The 18,735-nt window shown below is 37.0% G+C and overlaps 1 protein-coding gene across 2 annotated transcripts in view; it reads right to left on the bottom strand.

Annotated features, from left to right (window-relative positions):
- F9 (coagulation factor IX) overlaps nt 1-17,909 on the bottom strand; it is a 33,392-nt gene extending 15,483 nt beyond the window's left edge. Inside the window, exons 1-4 of one of the 2 annotated variants that reach the window (XM_016942644.2) lie at nt 17,786-17,909; nt 10,783-10,946; nt 10,570-10,594; nt 6,763-6,876 (exon numbers count right to left, since the gene is read on the bottom strand). In XM_016942644.2, coding sequence (XP_016798133.1) covers nt 6,763-6,876; nt 10,570-10,594; nt 10,783-10,946; nt 17,786-17,873 — 391 coding nt within the window. In that variant the 5' untranslated portion in view covers nt 17,874-17,909. 2 annotated transcript variants of the gene reach the window in all.
- Nucleotides 17,910-18,735: the final 826 nt, after the last annotated feature.

Raw genomic sequence — 18,735 nt, 5'->3', positions numbered from 1 at the left:
TATCAATACCCCAGAAGATGCCCCCTCCCAATCATTCCACCCTTTTTCCTTTTTATAGGTTACCATTACCTGGACTTCTAACACAGTAAACAGTTCTTGCCAGTTCTTGAATTATAAACAGAAGTTCACAATATGTACTCGTCTGTGTCTTTCATTTAACATTTTGTCTGTGAGATTAATCCATGTTGTTTTGTACAGCAGTAGTTCATTTACATTGCTGTGTAGTATTCCACTGTATTACTATTACAGCTTTTATTTATTCATTCTACTGTTAATGGATATTTGGTTTGTTTCCAGTTTTTGGCTCTTATGTATAATAGTGTAATGAACATTCTTGTATATATCTTTTGGTGACATAAACATGCCTTTTTACTGGCTTATAATTATGAGTGTAATTACTGGATCACATGTTCAGATCTAGTAGATACTGCCAAGCAATTTTCTAAAATGATTGTACGAACTTAAATTCCCACCATCACTGTATGGGGTTCAGTTATTAGGTATCTGTATTGCAGATATCTTGTCTCACTCTGTGACTTGTCTTTTCAGTCGAAGTAGTGTCTTTTGCTGAACAGGAGTCCTTAGTTTTAATATAGTCCAGTTTATCAATCTTTTCCTTTATGGTGATCACTTTTTGTATTTTAAGAAATTTTTGCTTTCTGCAAGTTATGAATATAAAATGTTATTGTTTCATACTTCATGCCATATGAATATCTAATTGACCTATCACTTTTTATTGAAAACACCAATAATTTCCTTCTCTACTGCACTGGCACCTCTATCATAAATCAAGCCTTTATATATGTACAGGTGTGCTTCTGAGCACTCTAGTGTGTTTCACTGATCTATTTGTCTATCCTTGTGTCAGTACCACACTGTCTTAATAAATGTAACTCGATAATAAGTCTTGACATCTGGTAGTGTAAGTAGTACAAGTTTATTCTTCCTCAAAACTGTCTTGGCTATCCTTGGCTCTTTGCATTTCCATATGCATTTTATAATTAGCTTATGAATCCTGCCCGACCTCCCACCACCAAAAAAAGCCTGCTGGGCACTTTGGTATTGCATTGAATCCATTAGTAAACATTTGATATATTTACTATATTGTATCCTTTAATTGATAAACATTGCCTATTCATTCATTTATTTAGGTTTTCCTTAATTTTTCTCAATAACGTCTCATAATTTTTTATGTAGAGTTCTTGCACATCTTTCTCACATTTATTACTAAGCGTCTAATTTTTAATGCTATTATAAAAATCATTTTTGAATCGTTGCTGGTATATAGACATGCAATTGATATTTGTATGTTGACTCTGTATCCAGTAATCTTTCTATACTTATTTATTTTAATTGTTTAGATGCTTTGGGTTTTCTATGTGTACAATCATTTTTTCTGAAAGTTACAGTTTTACTTATTTCTTTCAGTGAACACAAAAAGCAACAGCAATTTCATAATCTCATGTAGATACTATCTTTCTGCATTGAAGTGTAATTTCTATTGCTTAGTTATTCTAGAAATTGCTTGGCTTCCAGAGCTAGACTGTTTAACAGGTTACCTATAAAAGTAGAATCTGGAAGTCTTTAGAAATTACAGTGTTAGAATAGCAGACATGGAATCAACCTAAATGCCCATCAATGACAGACTGGATAAAGAAAATGTGGTTCATATATACCATGGAATATTATGCAGCCATAGAAAAGAAGGAGATTATGTCTTTTGTGGGAATATGAATGGAGCTGGAGGCTATCATCCTTAGCAAACTAGCGTAGGAACAAAAATCAAATACTGCATGTTCTCACTTGTAAGTGGGAGCTAAGTGTTAAGAACTTATAAACACAAAGAAGGAAACAACAGATACTGGGGTCTACTTGAGGGGGGAGGGTGGGATGAGGCAGAGGAGCAGAAAAGATTACTATTTGGTACTGAGCTGAATATCTGCGTCATGTAATAATATGTACAACAAACCCCTGTGACACATGTTTATCTATGTAACAAACCTTCACATGTACCCCTAAACCTAAAATAAAACATTTAGAAAAAAAGAAATTATAGTGCTAGGAAGTCCATTAGGGCCAGAAAGCAACTTGAAGCTGGCTGAGGTGGTTACATATCAAACATAAGAGAATGAAATAGGGTCCTGTAAGGTAACTGAAGACCAAAGACCAATATGTCATTAGTGCTAAGCATTCCAGTGGCCCACATTTTCTTTACTCTCCTATGCAATTCCCCTTATTAATAAAAAAATCTCTTGTCTTTTGAAATGATTTTCCTCTTGGATTCTATTTTGTCTGATAGTAAGATTGCTTTGCTAGTTTCTTTTTGTTAGTTTTTACCTGATAGTTCTTTTCACATCCCTTCATTTTGGCCTCCCAGTGTAATTTTATTTTAGGTATCACTTTCGTTAACAGTATACAATTAAATTTTTAACTCCAAGCTGAAAGTTGTCATTATTAATAGATTAGTTTAACCCCAATTCACAATAATTGTGTTTCCTGATATTTTTGGCTTATTCCTGCCATCTTGTTTTGTATTTTCTAATTACTGTGCTTTCCCTTTGTTTCTCCTATGCAATACCAATAACAGGAAGTACCATGTTTCAGGACTTGTTAGCTTAGACCTGCTGAATTAAGAAAAACAGGCTCTGCTCTTGAGCCTATTTCTGTTTCTAGAGCAGCACAGGAACATAAACAATGTAAGACACCTTTCCCCTTGTGTACATGTTTGACAACAGTAAAACTTTCAATAGAAATCCTCAGTGGTCAGTGCAATCATAACATGGAAAGTTTGAAAATGAGTGACTGTATTAGATACCTCCTATGCACCACCTTCATTCTTCTCAGCTTCACCTGTGTCTTTTTCCAGCATGGTGGTGATTAGCTCTGGGTGGATGTCAACCAGCCTCCTATGGGTGTATCCTTGAATTGCCTTGGCTCATAGCTGCACTATGTGTCTTTTGCCTTGAAGCTTTCCTGTTCATGCTGAGGCATGGATGCCATATGACCCTCTGGGTACCCAAGCATATCCAACTAGGAAATGTGAGGGAGTTAATTCCCCATAAGTCGAACTTCTAACCAATGAGAGACAGATACTGACAGACAAATTCTTTCACCGCTTCTTCCCACTCAGGTGGACTAACCTGAGGCCAATTTGACTTATTGGAGACAGTCCCAGGAAGTTAAGCAATCAGTTGCTGTTAGAAACGAGTAGTTTGATAACTCATCCTCTTATTGGCTTTCTTTTCCTTTCTGCCTCACTCTTCAGTTCCTTTCTCTTGCCCCCTGGGATTGCACATGTTAATAAATAAGCTTGTGACTTTTTTTCTGGGGGAACAGAGGCTAACAGAGTGACTGTATGGTTTTGGAGAATATGAATTTTTGAGTGACGAATCTAAACTTTTAAACTGTATTTTACATATGCTAGCATAGCCAAATGTAATAATTGGCTCTTAGTCCTTACTGATACTTCAGGAGATAAAGGGAGGCAAATCAACTGTTGCCAGGGGGACAAAGGAACCAGCTTGAGCTTTAACCTTTGCTACCAATAATCCACTAAGGGCATGATCCAAAAAGATGGCACTTGGTCCTATTAATTAATTAATTAATTAATTAAAAGGCCTTTCTCCTCACTAACAGTGGTAATATCCCTGGATCTTTTTCTGTTACTAGCTGTCATTTTGTTGCTACGAAGCAATGCTAAAGTGTTCAGCCAAATCAAACATTACCTGTAGAAAGTGTTCCGTCAATATGAGATTGTGATAAGTTACGAAAGGTGCAGCTTGGTTTGTCCAGGGCATGCACAATGGGAATGAATAAACTCTGTGTTTTCTCAATTGTGATTCTGTGTCATTGGCTAAGAAGTAACCAGACCTCTGTATCATTCTCCACATTTGTCATTGCCCTTTAGGGCTCAGTATGTTGCTGCTGCTGTTGATCTTTGGCTTGTTTTGCGCAGGAGGTGGGAAATATTGCTTCCTAATCAGCAATCTTTTGCCCTCAGCTAAAAGGCTGAAGATTCCAGAAATAAAATAATGGCACAAGGAATTCCAGGGGAGAGGTCCATAGAGCAGGGCTAAGGAACAGTTAGAATGGGACTCATTTATCAATTACTGAGCATTTATATGTCAGGTACTGTGGTGGATATGGGCTCTCTCTGGTCCCGAAGGGGGTCTCAGTGCCTAGAATATCTGTTGAAGAACATCTCAAAGCATCTGTTCTTCCTCCCTCCATGTTAACACAAACACTTTCTAATTCCCTTCATGCCTACTACAAATGTTAGTATGTTCTGCTTTAGTTTATTCTGCCTTTATATTTCCTGATATATCCACTTGTGTGACAACCAAAGCTTGGACAAAAGATGTTTTATTTAACAAGTTTACCACAAAATATGCTGTGCTTCAGCTAAACTCAACATATTTCCTTTTTTTACTCCTCAGAAATACGTAGTAAATAAGACAGTAGTGTCTGTGACATGCTGGGAAAATTGAAAAAAGGTGTTTATAGGCTTGTGATTTTTTTTTCTTTCCATTCTACCTTACTGCGGGAAAATGCCTCTGTTACTCTTTAGAAGAGACAGGAATGACCAAATTCTTACAGACCTTCATTTATCTGAGAGATATTTGGGTTTGATGTACAGCTAGGGACATCATACAGAGGTCTTTATTCTAACCAAAGGGACCCAATAGCCAATTAATATTCTTTAACTAGAATGCATGCCCTGAATGTTTACACCTCTCTCTCACAGTGAAGGGCCTGATGAGCAAGGGAAAAAGATAACAAAAAACTCTTATTGATGAAAATCTCCTTTCTTTTTTTCAAGACCTTATAAGACAAAAGACTTGGGGCAGAGATGCCCCATAAACTGTGCTATCTAGTAGCTGTTGAAATTAGTCTTTAATTTGAAGCAACAAACTTAAATGGTAATTTGTTTATGCTTTTGCTGTAGCTTTCCTCTATTGTCTGAGATAAAGAGCAATTTGTGGGAATTCTCATTTTGTTTGTAAGCTAACTGGGCTGAAAATATTTTTCTAAACCTTGATCAGATTGGTGGGTCAGATCAATATACTGTAGAGGCCAGGAGTGGTGGTGGCTGCAGTACAACTGCACAGCCCTGACCAAACCAAAATGTGGGAACATGAGAGTATCCAAGTTGTGTCAGTTGTAGACTTAGCATTTTTGCTGGGTGGAACATAGCCACACACGTAGTAAACTCTGTTGTAGAAGTTTTGTGCTTATATTTACATTCCTCAGGGATATTCCCTTCCTCCTTTTAAAGCATCTTTATTTTTAAACTAGGTAAAGATATTTATGTTTTCAATTATAGTTTACAACAATGTGCCCTTCAGTTGTAACTGAGACTAATTGAGTTACTCATTCCCTCAGCTCCAACGGCTATATTATTTAAGCTGATAATGAGTAACTACTCCAAGGATTTCTAGAGGTTTCCATAATAGCAAGATCAAATTTATCCAGGTAAATCTGAATTTCAAATTATAACCTTTCAGATGAAAGTAGCACTTCAGAGATATTGAATCAACACACTCTCAAGAAAGGTAACCCAGGCATTAGTTTGTCCCCACAATGGAAACCTAAGGGAATGGGAGTCCAAGCCAGGTGTGCAAGTTCATTCACTCTTTTCTTTCTTTTCAAATGTCTTTGCCCTGTCACCTTTTCCTTCTTTTACCTTCTAAGAAATTTTCGAGCCTAAAGGAAGATGGTCAATGAATTTTTTAGTACTGAAAGTATTTCTGAACAACATTACAGGTGACTTTTTTCCTTTCTCAATAGGACAAGTGTAGCTGCTACATTTCATTTCATTCCATGCCTTTTTCATCTGTCAGGTGGATTGCTATAATGCCTTAATAGAGTCCTGCTAATTTTCTACTCTTTATCCTTAGTCATGTAGCCTGTGGTGTTAAATTCTTCCTTAGGATTGCATCTCTATTCTTCCAGAGTGTCAGAGTAGAAAGTGAATTCCTCATTAGCACTGTGTGTATTTCTCAATCACAGTACCAGTAATATTGCATCTGGAGGTAATAAACAAGTAGGTAAGGGACGCTGGGGTTTACTGCTCCAATTACTGAAACGTCGGAAAAAGAAATAATCTAGGCTTTGAGAAGAAAAGGTACACAAGGATTCTAAGGTTGCTATGTAACATTTTTGATGTAATCAATATTCAGGGATGAGCTTTGAATGTTGTCAACAAGTTTAGCATATGAAGTGGTTTGTACATGTGGAGAATTCCCATTATATGGGATAATTGGCCAGTCATACTCCAGTTCTGTACTTAATTGACTTTCACTACCTATGTTGATAGCAATTTAGTCACGATTTCAATTTTTCTGGGTTCAGTTTTCTCTGAGTTTTGAATATAGTAGTTAGAAGCATGGGTTTTGGTCACACTGAAGTTTAAGTCCTGTCTAAACCATTTATGCCTCTGTAATTTTTGGCCGTTGGAGTTGCAGTTTTCTCATCTGCATAGAATGGGCATAATGATAGTACTAACCACATACGGTTGTATTAAAGATTAATAAGTGAGTGGAACATCATTATTACTTAGTATTAGTTACCAAATATTGTTATTGATTTTAATGTAGCTTCTTGAACTCATATCCTGAAAACTATCACTACAAATGAAATGTTTATAAGCATCAAAGGTATGTTTTTAAGAAAAATTATGATACACCAATATTGCATTTTCCAGTTTCAACTTGTTTCAGAGGGAAACTTTGAACCATGAATATTCAAAAAATAGTTACTTACCTAATTCACAGTTCTTTCCTTCAAATCCAAATGGACACCAACATTCATAGGAATTAATGTCATCCTTGCAACTGCCGCCATTTAAACATGGATTGGACTCACACTGATCTCCATCTTTGAGATAGGTTAAGAAATTGAATTGGCACATAAACTGCTTAGAACGCCCAGTCCTCCCCTGTAGATACTCATTGGGATGGGAGTCTGATTTTAGGGTCAGAGCAAAACTACTGACCTGGAAGCCAGCTGCCTATAGGCATATGATGCTCCTGTCTTCCTGAGTTTCTAAAAGCCACCCAAACAAAGATCCTTAGGCTGACACTGTCCTAGAAAAGTGCCCTGAGGAAGGCATGTACATAGTTTATGCAATCCAAGGGAAGAGGGAAAAGGACGTTTTTGTATAGAAAGGTACTATATCAGCACAGGGTGAGAAGGATTTCCAATCCTTCCTTATAGAATGATGGCAGAGTTAATTCCAAGTCAAATTTAATTGCTTCAACAAATATTATCTCTATGTCACACAAGGCTCTATTGTAGGTCTTGTAGAGCAAACTGAGCTAGATAATATATGGCGTTTCCACTTTAGGAACTGACGGCCTAGGCAGGGAGCAAATGAATCTGCTTTCTTGTATTGTCACTTAACTTTGATGTATCATATGCAGTAATGGTTCAAGACAATAGAAAACATGTCAGAAGCGTCTGTTACTACTTAAAGATAGTCTATGTTTTACAAATTCGGTTTCAAATGGTCTAGGTAATGTGAGAGACAGCATTCGATATATCATACAGAATTTAAAAAGATTCTACAGTGTGCTTTATTTATGTATGCATTGGTTATGTTTCCATTCTGCCTTTCTTGAAGTTTCTGCATTTACCGTGTACTTGAAAGCCTTTGAAGACACTGATGGTAAGAAAACAGGAGGAAGGAATAGGTGAAAGGAGAAAAGTCAGAATGAGAAGGGAATCTTTAAGTCTGGTTTCTTAGTGCTCTGCCTTAATCCACACTTCTAAAGGAGCTTTGGGGGAGGAGGATGAATAGAACCAGAAGGGAGATGGTAGGCACTTTGAACTAGAAAAATACCCCTGAAGAAAAAAATGGGAGCTTGATCTGTAAGACTCAATATATGAGAAACAAAGGAGTAAGAGATAAAGATAACAATAAGAATCAAAGAATGAGGGAAAAGGGGGAAACTGAGAAATTTCTAATTATCAGTCATATTTTAAAGCAAATCTCCTTGACATCTGGTGTGTAGATTCCTGCCTGTTCTCCCTCTTCTCTGTCAGAAGCGTGTATCCAGGTTCCGTTGACTAAGAGACTAATATCCCTTTATCATAAGTAGTCCCTCCCTGGAAAATTTGCTTATTTGAAAATTAGACCTTGTCCCCTCTGCTCCTAGATCTGATATGCTTTTGCACAGATACTCTAATTTGTTCCAATTCTATGAAAACAAAATCTGTTATCTCTGATTTATTATTATTGATATTCAGAACTGGTCTAAAAATGAGCTACATTTGCCCTTTATATTATAGACCAACAAATGTGAATTATTCAGGATGTTTTACTGAAAGGGTCTGGGCTTTCAGCCAGCTACACAGGAACTCATTTGCTGAGGATGTCATTAAAATGAGTGTCATTTTATCCCACATTTGGTTCTCCTTTGGTTTCTTGGCTGTGTGTACTTTGGGTTCAGGCAAAGCCATAGACAGTTGGGGTCAAATACAACAAGAGACAAGACCTTACCAAGGGAGAGATTCCTGTTTAAGACTACCAGGTTCCTGTTTAATGAATAACTGCATTTAGATTTGAAGGCCATGAGGTGTAATAGTGAAAGCAAGGGGTTGAGCAGCAGAGAATTTGGCTTCTCTTCTGGGCTTCATGACTCCCCAACTGGGAGACCTTTGGCAGTTCTTTCAACTTCCCTAAGCTTCAGTTTACTCTCCTGTAAAATGGAGTTAATAATGCTTTGGTCACAGGGATGGTGTGAGGGTTAAATGTGATAGGCCTTTTGTAAACTGGAAAGTCTTGACAGATGCTAGTAATGTGGTTTGGACAATCATTCTTCAACCAGGCTCTTTATGTGATGAGTTGATGGTACAGAATAGCACAGCAGTGAGAAGCTTGGGTTTCTACTATGTGCAAGAAGAAACATAGGCTACTTTTGTAGTGATTAGGAACCTTGACTGCAAGTGAAAAGAGGCAGGGAGTTTGTTTCTTTTTTGTTCTTGTTTTTGTTGTTTAATTTTTTGGTTGACGAAGCAGTAGTAACAGAATAATACCCTCCATGTTTTCCAGATAGCTATACCTGTGGTTTAGCAAACAGTGTATCTATGTGACCCAAAAGGCAAGGGCCCAACTTTAAAATATGATCCTGGGGGTGGGGAGTGAGCAATGAAGGGATTGTAGGAGTTTAATAGTCAGGAATTTTTTGGTGGGGAAAATAGGCGTGGATTTACTTTTAGAAATAAATCATGTGATTCAAAGTTCTAAATTCTGCGGGAATGGAGATTGCAAAGACCTATTTGGACTAACTTTAGGGGGCACCTCAGTAGAAGTTGGTATGGTAGTATTCGTTTCTAAGATCAAGGAAAGGTAGATAAAACAATATAACAGAGTCAACTCTTTTTCTCTCATGATTTAAAAACAAAAGTGGAGGAGTTATGAGTTATGAGAGTAAAAGAGTGTCCAGTAGTGTCTCCAGAACATAAACTGTAGAAAATAGAATTGGATTTCCAATTGATGGAAGTTGGTGAATTTGTTGTCTGGATTAATTTCTTTTTATTTATGCAGATAGTCTTAGGTAAGTCAATCTTTGAAACTTACCCTCCCTCAAAATCCTACTGCTGAATTTTAAGTTATTTTAGCTTTAAAGTTAGTTGTCATTAAAGTTTCGAGTTTTCCTTCTTTTGGTCAATTCATTTGATAAATATTTACTGAGTACCTCTTTTCCAGATACTGTTCTAGGTGCTAGGAATATATCAATAAACAAAACAATTGAATATCCCTGCCAACATGAAACTTGCATTTTAGTGGAGTAGGAAAAAATAAATGATAAATAGTATGAGTAAGAAATTATATGATACATTAGATGGTGAAAAGCTCTGTTAAAAAGTAGAGTGGAGTTCTGTACAGGTGTCTAGAGTGGTAAGGCTACTGGGGCAGGTTGAAGTATTAATAGATGGTGAAGGTAGGCCTCATTAAGATGGTAACATTTGGGCAAAGACCCGAAGGAGGTGAGGGAGTCAGCCCACAGGAAGTTGGGAACAGCCAAATAAGAGAAACAGCCAGATAAAGCCTCTAAAGTGGGAGCATCCCTAGAGTGTGCAAGAAGTGACAGGAAGGCCAGGGTGGCTGGAGCCCAGTGTGCGAGGAGAGAAGTAGCAGAGGAGGCAAGAAGGGTAATGGGGAGGGTGGGGAAGGACAATCATGGAAGGGCTTGTGGGCCATGATAATGAGGAGGACTTTGAAGCTATAAACATTTAAGTCAATCAGCAGTCTCTGATTTTACTGGGGAATGCAAACTTTCATTAGGTTCTAAGACACAATCATTTCAGTTTCTTCCTTCCACCTTCCTGGGGTGGAACAATGTTCTTTGTGAAGCCCTAGGGAGGATTAAACTTATTTACCAGCAATAGTTCCCACACTGGCATAACCCTGTAGTATATCACCATTCAATATGGGTTAGAGGGTTGGACTGATCTTTCTGAGTCCTTTTGACAAAGTTTAATATATTATCTATTTATGCAGAGAAAAAACCCACATAATTCTCATATGTTTCATATATTAGCTAGAGGATAAAATGAATTGCTTACCAACATACTGCTTCCAAAATTCAGTCTATAAAGAATAAAAGAAGACAAATTAACGGTAATATCTAAAGTGTTTTGGTATTGATTTCCTATCTTTTATAACATTTAAAACACATAAATATATATGGATGCTTTAAAATTTTAAAGAGAAGTGTCTTTTTAAAGATTTTCTATTCTATGCTCTGCATCTGAAGGGTATTATGTGGAAATACTCACTGTTCTTTCAGTGTTTTCAAAAACTTCTCGTGCTTCTTCAAAACTACACTTTTCTTCCATACATTCTCTCTCAAGGTTCCCTTGAACAAACTCTTCCAATTTACCTGAATTATACCTCTTTGGCCGATTCAGAATTTTGTTGGCATTTTCATGATCAAGAAAAACTGAAATGTAAAAGAATAATTCTTTAGTTTTAGCAAAAAAGAAAACATCATGAAAATTTTACATCTCTTAAGAAAGTCTTTGTTTTTAATCCAAATAATCTGAAAGCCAATTTCTCTTTAGGGCATGGAGCCAAAATCTGTGATGTTCCCACAGTACTGTATACACATGGAGATTTAGGAATTAAAATTCAATTTTACTTTTAGTCAAGAGAATTCCAGTAATAAAAGGTCAGATTTCTAATCATATTTGAATTTACTTTGGATGAAAAAGAAAGTTCTCAAATGAGCGGTTAACTTCACACTTTGTCATCACTTGAAAATAGCTCATTGAGGATCTTTGCAAAGTGATCCATCACCCTGGCTGGGCTGTTTTCAGAATATCGTTGCCCAAATGACTTTGAACAAATGTCTCCTGAAGAACAGAAGCCTAATTATGGTCCAGCTGCAAATGTGACCCCAGTGTCTGTCACTAGATGTTAAAGAAAAATCACTGCATTAATTTAAAAAAGCAATTTCAGATCAACAGCACCTTTGGTTGGCAAGTGTTATAGGAATTGCAGTGATTTAAGCATCTCTCTAGAATTCAGGATATGTTTTTTTTAAGCTACATCTACCTAGTCTGAAGAGACACTCCTGAACTCTGGAGGATAGATGTCTCTATCTGAATCATATTTCTCCTTCCCTCCCTCCTTCCTCTCCTCTCCTCTCTCTCTCTCTCTATGTGTGTGTGTGTGTACATATATACACACATATATACGTGTACATATATACACATATACGTGTACATATATACACATATACGTGTACATATATACACATATACGTGTACATATATACATATATACGTGTACATATATACATATATACGTGTACATATATACATATGTGTACATATATACATATGTGTACATATATACATATGTGTACATATATACATATGTGTACATATATACATATATATGTGTACATATATGTGTGTACATATATACATATATGTGTGTACATATATACATATGTGTACATATATATGTGTACATATATGTGTGCATATATACATATATACACATATGTGTATATATACATATATGTGTGCATATATATACATATATACACATATGTGTATATATACATATATATGTGCATATATATACATATATGTACATATATACACACATATATGTGTACATATATACATATATATGTGTACATGTGTACATATATATGTACATATATACACATATATATGTACATATATACACATATATATGTGCATATATACACATATATATGTGCATATATACACATATATATGTGCATATATACACATATATATGTGCATATATACACATATATATGTGCATATATACACATATATATGTGCATATATACACATATATATGTGCATATATACACATATATATGTGCATATATACACATATATATGTGTACATATACACATATATGTGTACATATATGTGTGTGTATATATGTACACATATATATGTATACATATATACACACACACATATATATCATATATATCATATCATATATATATATATATATGAGATAATCATTTGCTGCACAATGACATTTTGGTCAATGATGGACCACATTATACTACAGTGGTCCCATAAGGTTATAATACTGTATTTTCACTGTACCTTTTCTATGTTTAGATACACAAATACCACTGTTACCATTGCCTACAGTGTTCAGTACAGTCACATGCTGTACAGGTTTGCAGCCCAGGAGCCTAGGAGCAATAGGCCACATCAATACAACCTAGGTATGTAGTAAGCTATACCATTTAGGTTTAGGTAAGTACACTCTATTATGTTCGCACAATGATGAAATTGCTTAATGACACATTTCTTAGAATATATCCCCATTGTTAAGGAATGCATGGCTGTATACACACACATGTGTTTGTGTGTTTTCATGTATATACATATATGTGTGTGTATGTATAAAATTAATAACAGGGACTCAAGAAGTTGCCTGGAGTTGTTCCTTTCTTCAAGGGTCTAGCAATATATCTGATACCATCTCAAGAGGACCAAGGGCTTATAAGATGAACTTTCTGGGGTATTTGGGACTACTTCCTGATTAACTCCAAAAAGGAAGAGAAAGGAAAGTAAAAAGGAAAGGAAAGGAACGGAGATGAACTGAACTTTCTTCCCTTATTTTCATTGCAGCTGTTCACTTTATGGAGTGTTCTAGTCCCTTGACATCCCTGCTTTTCCCTTGCTCTGCAAGTTCCTTTTGGGCTCACTTTTTTTCTTTGAATTTAGCCTAGACTTTTTCTCTTCAACTCTTTTTTTTTTGACAGAGTCTTGCTCTGTCGCCCAGGCTGGAGTGCAGTGGTGCAATCTCAGCTCACTGCAACCTCCATCTCCCAGGTTCAAGCTATTCTCCTGCCTCAGCCTCCCAAGTAGCTGGGATTACAGGCACCCGCCACCATGCCCAGCTAATTTTTGTATTTTTAGTAAAGCCGGGGTTTCACCATTTCACCTTGTTGGCCAGGCTGGTGTCGAACTCCTGACCTCAAGTGATCTGCCTGCCTGGGCCTCTGAAAGTGCTGGGATTATAGGTGTGAGCCACCATGCCAGGCCTCTCTTCAACTCTTCATTGGCCATATTTCTCAATTTCCTTCACTCGTTTGCAATGCTGTGCCCACCCTGCAATCCTAGCCCCTAAATTGGAGCAGCCGTCTGCCTTCATCCTTCTCTTCCCAGACAGCCGAGGACTGTGAAGGAAAAAAATCACCAAAATGCAGATGGATGCCACCACATATTGATGCCTCACAGCCTCCACCCACCTCTCTGCTCAGCAACTCATTTACTTGGCCCTGGACACTCCTAAATAGCATCCATACCTGCATCCATTTACAGTCGTTCCTCAGTATCCATGGAAAATTGGTGGCAAGACCCCCTGCAAATATCAAGATCTGTGGATGCTCAAGTCTCCGATATAAAAATGGCTTACTATTTGCATATAACCTAAACACATCCTCCTTTGTACTTGAAATCATCTCTAGGTTTCTCTTAATAGCTAATACAATGTAAATGCTATGTAAATAGTTGTTATGCTGTATTGTTTAGGGAATAATGAAAGATAAAAAAGTCTGTACATGTTCAGTAGAGATGCCACCATCCATTTTTTTCTTGAATATTTTTGATCTGCAGTTAGTTGAATCTGTGGCTGTGGAACTCACAGGGAGAGCTGACTGTACAGTGTGGTTGAGTGAAAAAACAGACTTTAGAATCAGATCAGACAGAAATAGGTTTGAATCAAGTATCTGCCTCCTCTAGACCTGTGACCTTGGACAAGTCACACAAGCTCTGAACCTTAACTTTGTCAAATGTAAATTAGGTTTAACAGTAGTATAATAAGAATATCCACCTCACAGGTGTTGGCAGGATCAGTGAGACAATATGCTGGTTATCTCTTTTTCTCCCTATTCCTTTCATGTTGGCCTTACTTTCTTCTGTTTTAAATTTCTCAATTCTCTTTAGCTCTTTAATAACTTCTGTGTAGCTCTTTTCCTTCCTTAATCACATTTATATAATGAAATGACTATTGTCACAATCAGGAATGACCTAAAGAATAATTTTGAGTTTATGTATTTACTGGCTGCTCTAAATAATTTCTAATTGTTGATCTCTCCCTTTTTAGGAAACTCTTTTTATAATAATCACTCTATTCTGGTTCCCCGCTTTGCTCTAACTCCTGTTATCCATCCAGCACTTGAATTGATTAACTCCTGTTCCTCTCCATGGCCCTTAAATGTCCAGGGTTCTCCCAGGCTCCAGCCTCAGCTTTTTCCTTTTTCACCTTATATATACTTGCTAGGGCTGGGACAAGAGTGAACCAAACAAGGCATGTAGGGCACAATATTTAAGAGGTCCTCACTTCTCGGGGCATACAAGTATATTTATGCCCTACAGGCCTTGCTTACCACAGTCTAGTCCGGCCCTGACCCTGTCAACAAAATTTACTGAGCATACAACCACTACTGCCAGGCACTGTACTAGGTATCACAATATCCATGCTCACTCTCCAGATGCCCACACACGTGGCTGTAACTACTGTTTACAGAACAATGAGTTCCAAATACTCACCTATAGTCAGATACGTCTCCTGAATTTCAGATTATCTTTCCAACTCCCTAACTGTATATCATAATGTAGCCAGTAATAGCTAATGTATATGTAATGCTTCTGCTGTGTTGGACACTGTGCTCAGTAACTTTGCATCCATTATCTCACTTCATCCTCACAAAAGTCCCACAAGATAGGCACTGTCATCTTATTTTTATAAATGAGGAAGACAGATTCATAGAGGCTAAGGGCTTTGCCCAAGGTAACATACTAAAACATCAGACCCAGGATTCAGACTCTGGCAGTCAGACTAAAGAGCCAGTTCTCTTAGACATTATTCTGTGGTCCATAATCACATCAAACACAAAGTCCCCAAGACTCTAGCCATTTCCCCTTCCATACCCAGATGGTTAAGTCATACCACTTCTACTTCCTTAATATCATTTGAACTCCCCTCTTTTTTTGTACTGCTACTGTTCAGGTTCTAGCCTTTATGTCTCCCGCAGATAATTGCAATAGTCTCAGGACTGCTCTCTCCTAGTCTTGGTACGGCCCCCTCCCCCACTATCATTTCATTAGCGTGTTGCCAGACTGGGCATCCTAAATCAGCCATCAGTGGTACTCCTTATGTTTATACTTTGATACCTCCATATTGCATTTTATTGTCCAATCTCCTTAGGTTAATGACTTCATTATCTGATGACCAGCTCTGCCTAGTTTACCTGTCTCACTTGTCATAGTCCATACGGAACCATACAAAACTCCTGAAATACCTCTCGTTCTTGCAAATCTGAGTCTTTGCACATGAGTGATCCTCTTTGCATAAAATGCCCTTATATCAGACATTTAAAGAGAGAGAACGCCTACTCATCTTTTAAGACCCAGATGAAAATATTATCTCTCTATCAATTGTTTCCCCATTTAATGTGTTCCTTTCTCTATGATCCCTTAGTACCTAGTGCACATTTTATCACATTATATTGAAACCTCTCACCTGGCCTCATGCTGCTTTAGATCAAAGAGGGAGTCTGGTTTATCCCCATACCCCTAGTACCCTGACACAGTACCTGGCACCGTAGTTGTAACTCAGTAATGTCTGAATGAAGGACATCTTTGATGCATACACTTTACAAAACTAAACTGGTTTTACAGAACTGTTTTAATTTCAAAATTCCAAACTGTTGCAATAATACCTAAAGGCAGCAGCCATGAAAATGCAACATCTCAGCAAATCACTCACCGAAACTCCTTTTAGAAGCCAATGAGAGTTTAATAGCAGAAGAGAGTGCTGCATTAATACTGTCTATCCTTAGAAAAATTCCCCTGGCCCCTTCCTCAAGGGCTTATTATCTCTGGCTACAATGGCTGCAGAATCACATTGCCTTTCTCCTTAGTATTATCTGGGGATCGTATATTTAACTTCCCTTCAGGTTTATCGCTAGTCATTATTTCCCAGGCTCCAAAAGCCTGGTTCATCCTTATTCTTATCTATCCTTTCCCCAGCATCTGAAGTCTTCAAGGGGGCAGAAGCCCTCTTACAACCTTCATCATCTCACCACTTATATAGAAGAAAGGGTTTGGATGCTTTGTCCTCCCAGATGTCACACTAATGAGATATATCTAATGGCCTTGCTTTATGTCCTGCTTTGTGAGTTTTCCAACAAATTTTCTTTATCCCTTGACTTTACTCACTTTGCTAGTTTAACCTCTGTATTTTTTTTTATCGTTATTTCAGCATTTCAGTCTGATTTCACAGCTGACATCATGTCTGGAGTGGGAACCACAGGGCCAGTCAGCTTTCTGGGGGTGCTTAGGGTTGGCACCCCTGATCCTGGTACTGTCAGCTACTAGATTTGATTCTAGAAAGTTGACAAGTAAGTGTGATAAATGCTTCCTGTGAGAACATGCTGTTTGTCCAAATGGGATAATTTCTTCCCTGTATGCCTTCCTCTGGGGAATATATAAAGTCACTGTAGTTGTGAAAAAACAAAGTGATATATGTTGCATTAGCTAACTTCCTACTCTTTATGTCAATTCTTAAGCTTGCTTTTCTCCCCTAGGGAACTCAACTGAGTATTGTGTTTCCCCAAATATCAACTCCAAGATGTTTGACATAGAGACAAAATGATTTTTTCCTAATCCATGAAAAGCTTTGGTGATAACTAACAGCTTGCTAATGAAAGGTTAATCTTTATGTTTTAACTAAAACTTTAAATTGAAGATATATAATTTAAAAAATTAGAGACATACCTCATTACATACTTCTGAAACCTTGAAATGTCATATATCTTAAAATCAGACTTTTTGTGTAAATAAGGCCATTGTTTGTGCTTTTGTTTCCCATTTTGATTTCAAAGTGGTAAGTCCAAACAAAAATAATATGGTTATTTTTTTTTCACTATATTCTGCTATTTCTTTGTTTTCCCACTTTTAATTTTTTTAAACCAAGGAGATGAATGTTTTCTAACAGGAATTACATGGCCAAATCATGAACTGAACAGTGTTTATTAAACATAAATGCATCATAAGCATTGTCGATCTATTTAGTTTTAAAAATGAAGAAGAAGAAAACCTAGCTAACAAAGAACCAGTACTTACCAACCTGCGTGCTGGCTGTTAGACTCTTCAATATTGCTGTCAAATCATGTAATCAAAATTTAGTGAAGAAGACAGCATCAGATATTTCTATATCTAAAAGGCAAGCATACTCAATGTATTTTAAAAAAGGAAACAAACCTGTACATTCAGCACTGAGTAGATATCCTAAAAGGCAGATGGTGATGAGGCCTGGTGATTCTGCCATGATCATGTTCACACGCTGCATAACCTTTGCTAGCAGATTGTGAAAGTGGTAAGGTCGATTAGTTGTACCAAAGTACAAGCTGAGCTGTATTTACTTCTGGGAAATAATGTCCATCTCCCTCAATGGGTCTTTGGACTATTTCCAATGGCCTCTTGGGACAAGTGAAGAGAATGGGCAGTGGTCATTATTAAATTTCACCTCTGATTTCGTGGGCTTCTGCCACTGTGGCTGATTTGAGTCTGAAACAGGAAGTGACACATCTTCAGAATGGAGATAGGCATAGTGGCTACATTTACTGTGGCAGCACAGTTCATCAGTGGGACCCATCGTATCTTTGTCAGAGAGCAATGATGTTTACCAAAATGGCTGTACCACTTTACATTTCCATCAGCAATGTATGAGTGGTCCAGTTAGTCTGATTTTTTTTTTTACTGTCAGATTCTTAAGGTTGTTTATATATTCTAGATATGAGTCCTTTCATAGATACGTGGATTAAATATATTGTCTCCAGCCTGTAGCTTGTCTTTTGTCCTCTTAATTAGGTCTTTCAAAGAGTAGAATTTTTTAGTTTTGATGTAGTCCAGTTTATTTGTTTTTGTTTTATGGATCACATTTAGAACTCTTCCACTAACACTAGATCCTGATGATTTTTTTCCTATTTTTTTCTAAATGTTTTACAGTTTGAAGTTTTAGATTTATGCCCATGCTCCATTTTGAGTTAATATTTGTGTAAAGTATGATGTTTAGGTCAAACTTCATTTTTTTTTCCATAGGTATGTCCAATTTATCCAGCACAATTTGTTAAAACAAAAAACAAAAATACCACCCTATCCTTCCTCGATTGAATGGCTTCTGAAATTTTTTCGTAAGTCAGTTAACCATA

Source organism: Pan troglodytes, chromosome X (assembly GCF_028858775.2).
Source record: "Pan troglodytes isolate AG18354 chromosome X, NHGRI_mPanTro3-v2.0_pri, whole genome shotgun sequence".
NCBI lineage: Eukaryota > Metazoa > Chordata > Mammalia > Primates > Hominidae > Pan > Pan troglodytes.
This window is presented reverse-complemented; position numbering and strand designations above follow the sequence as displayed.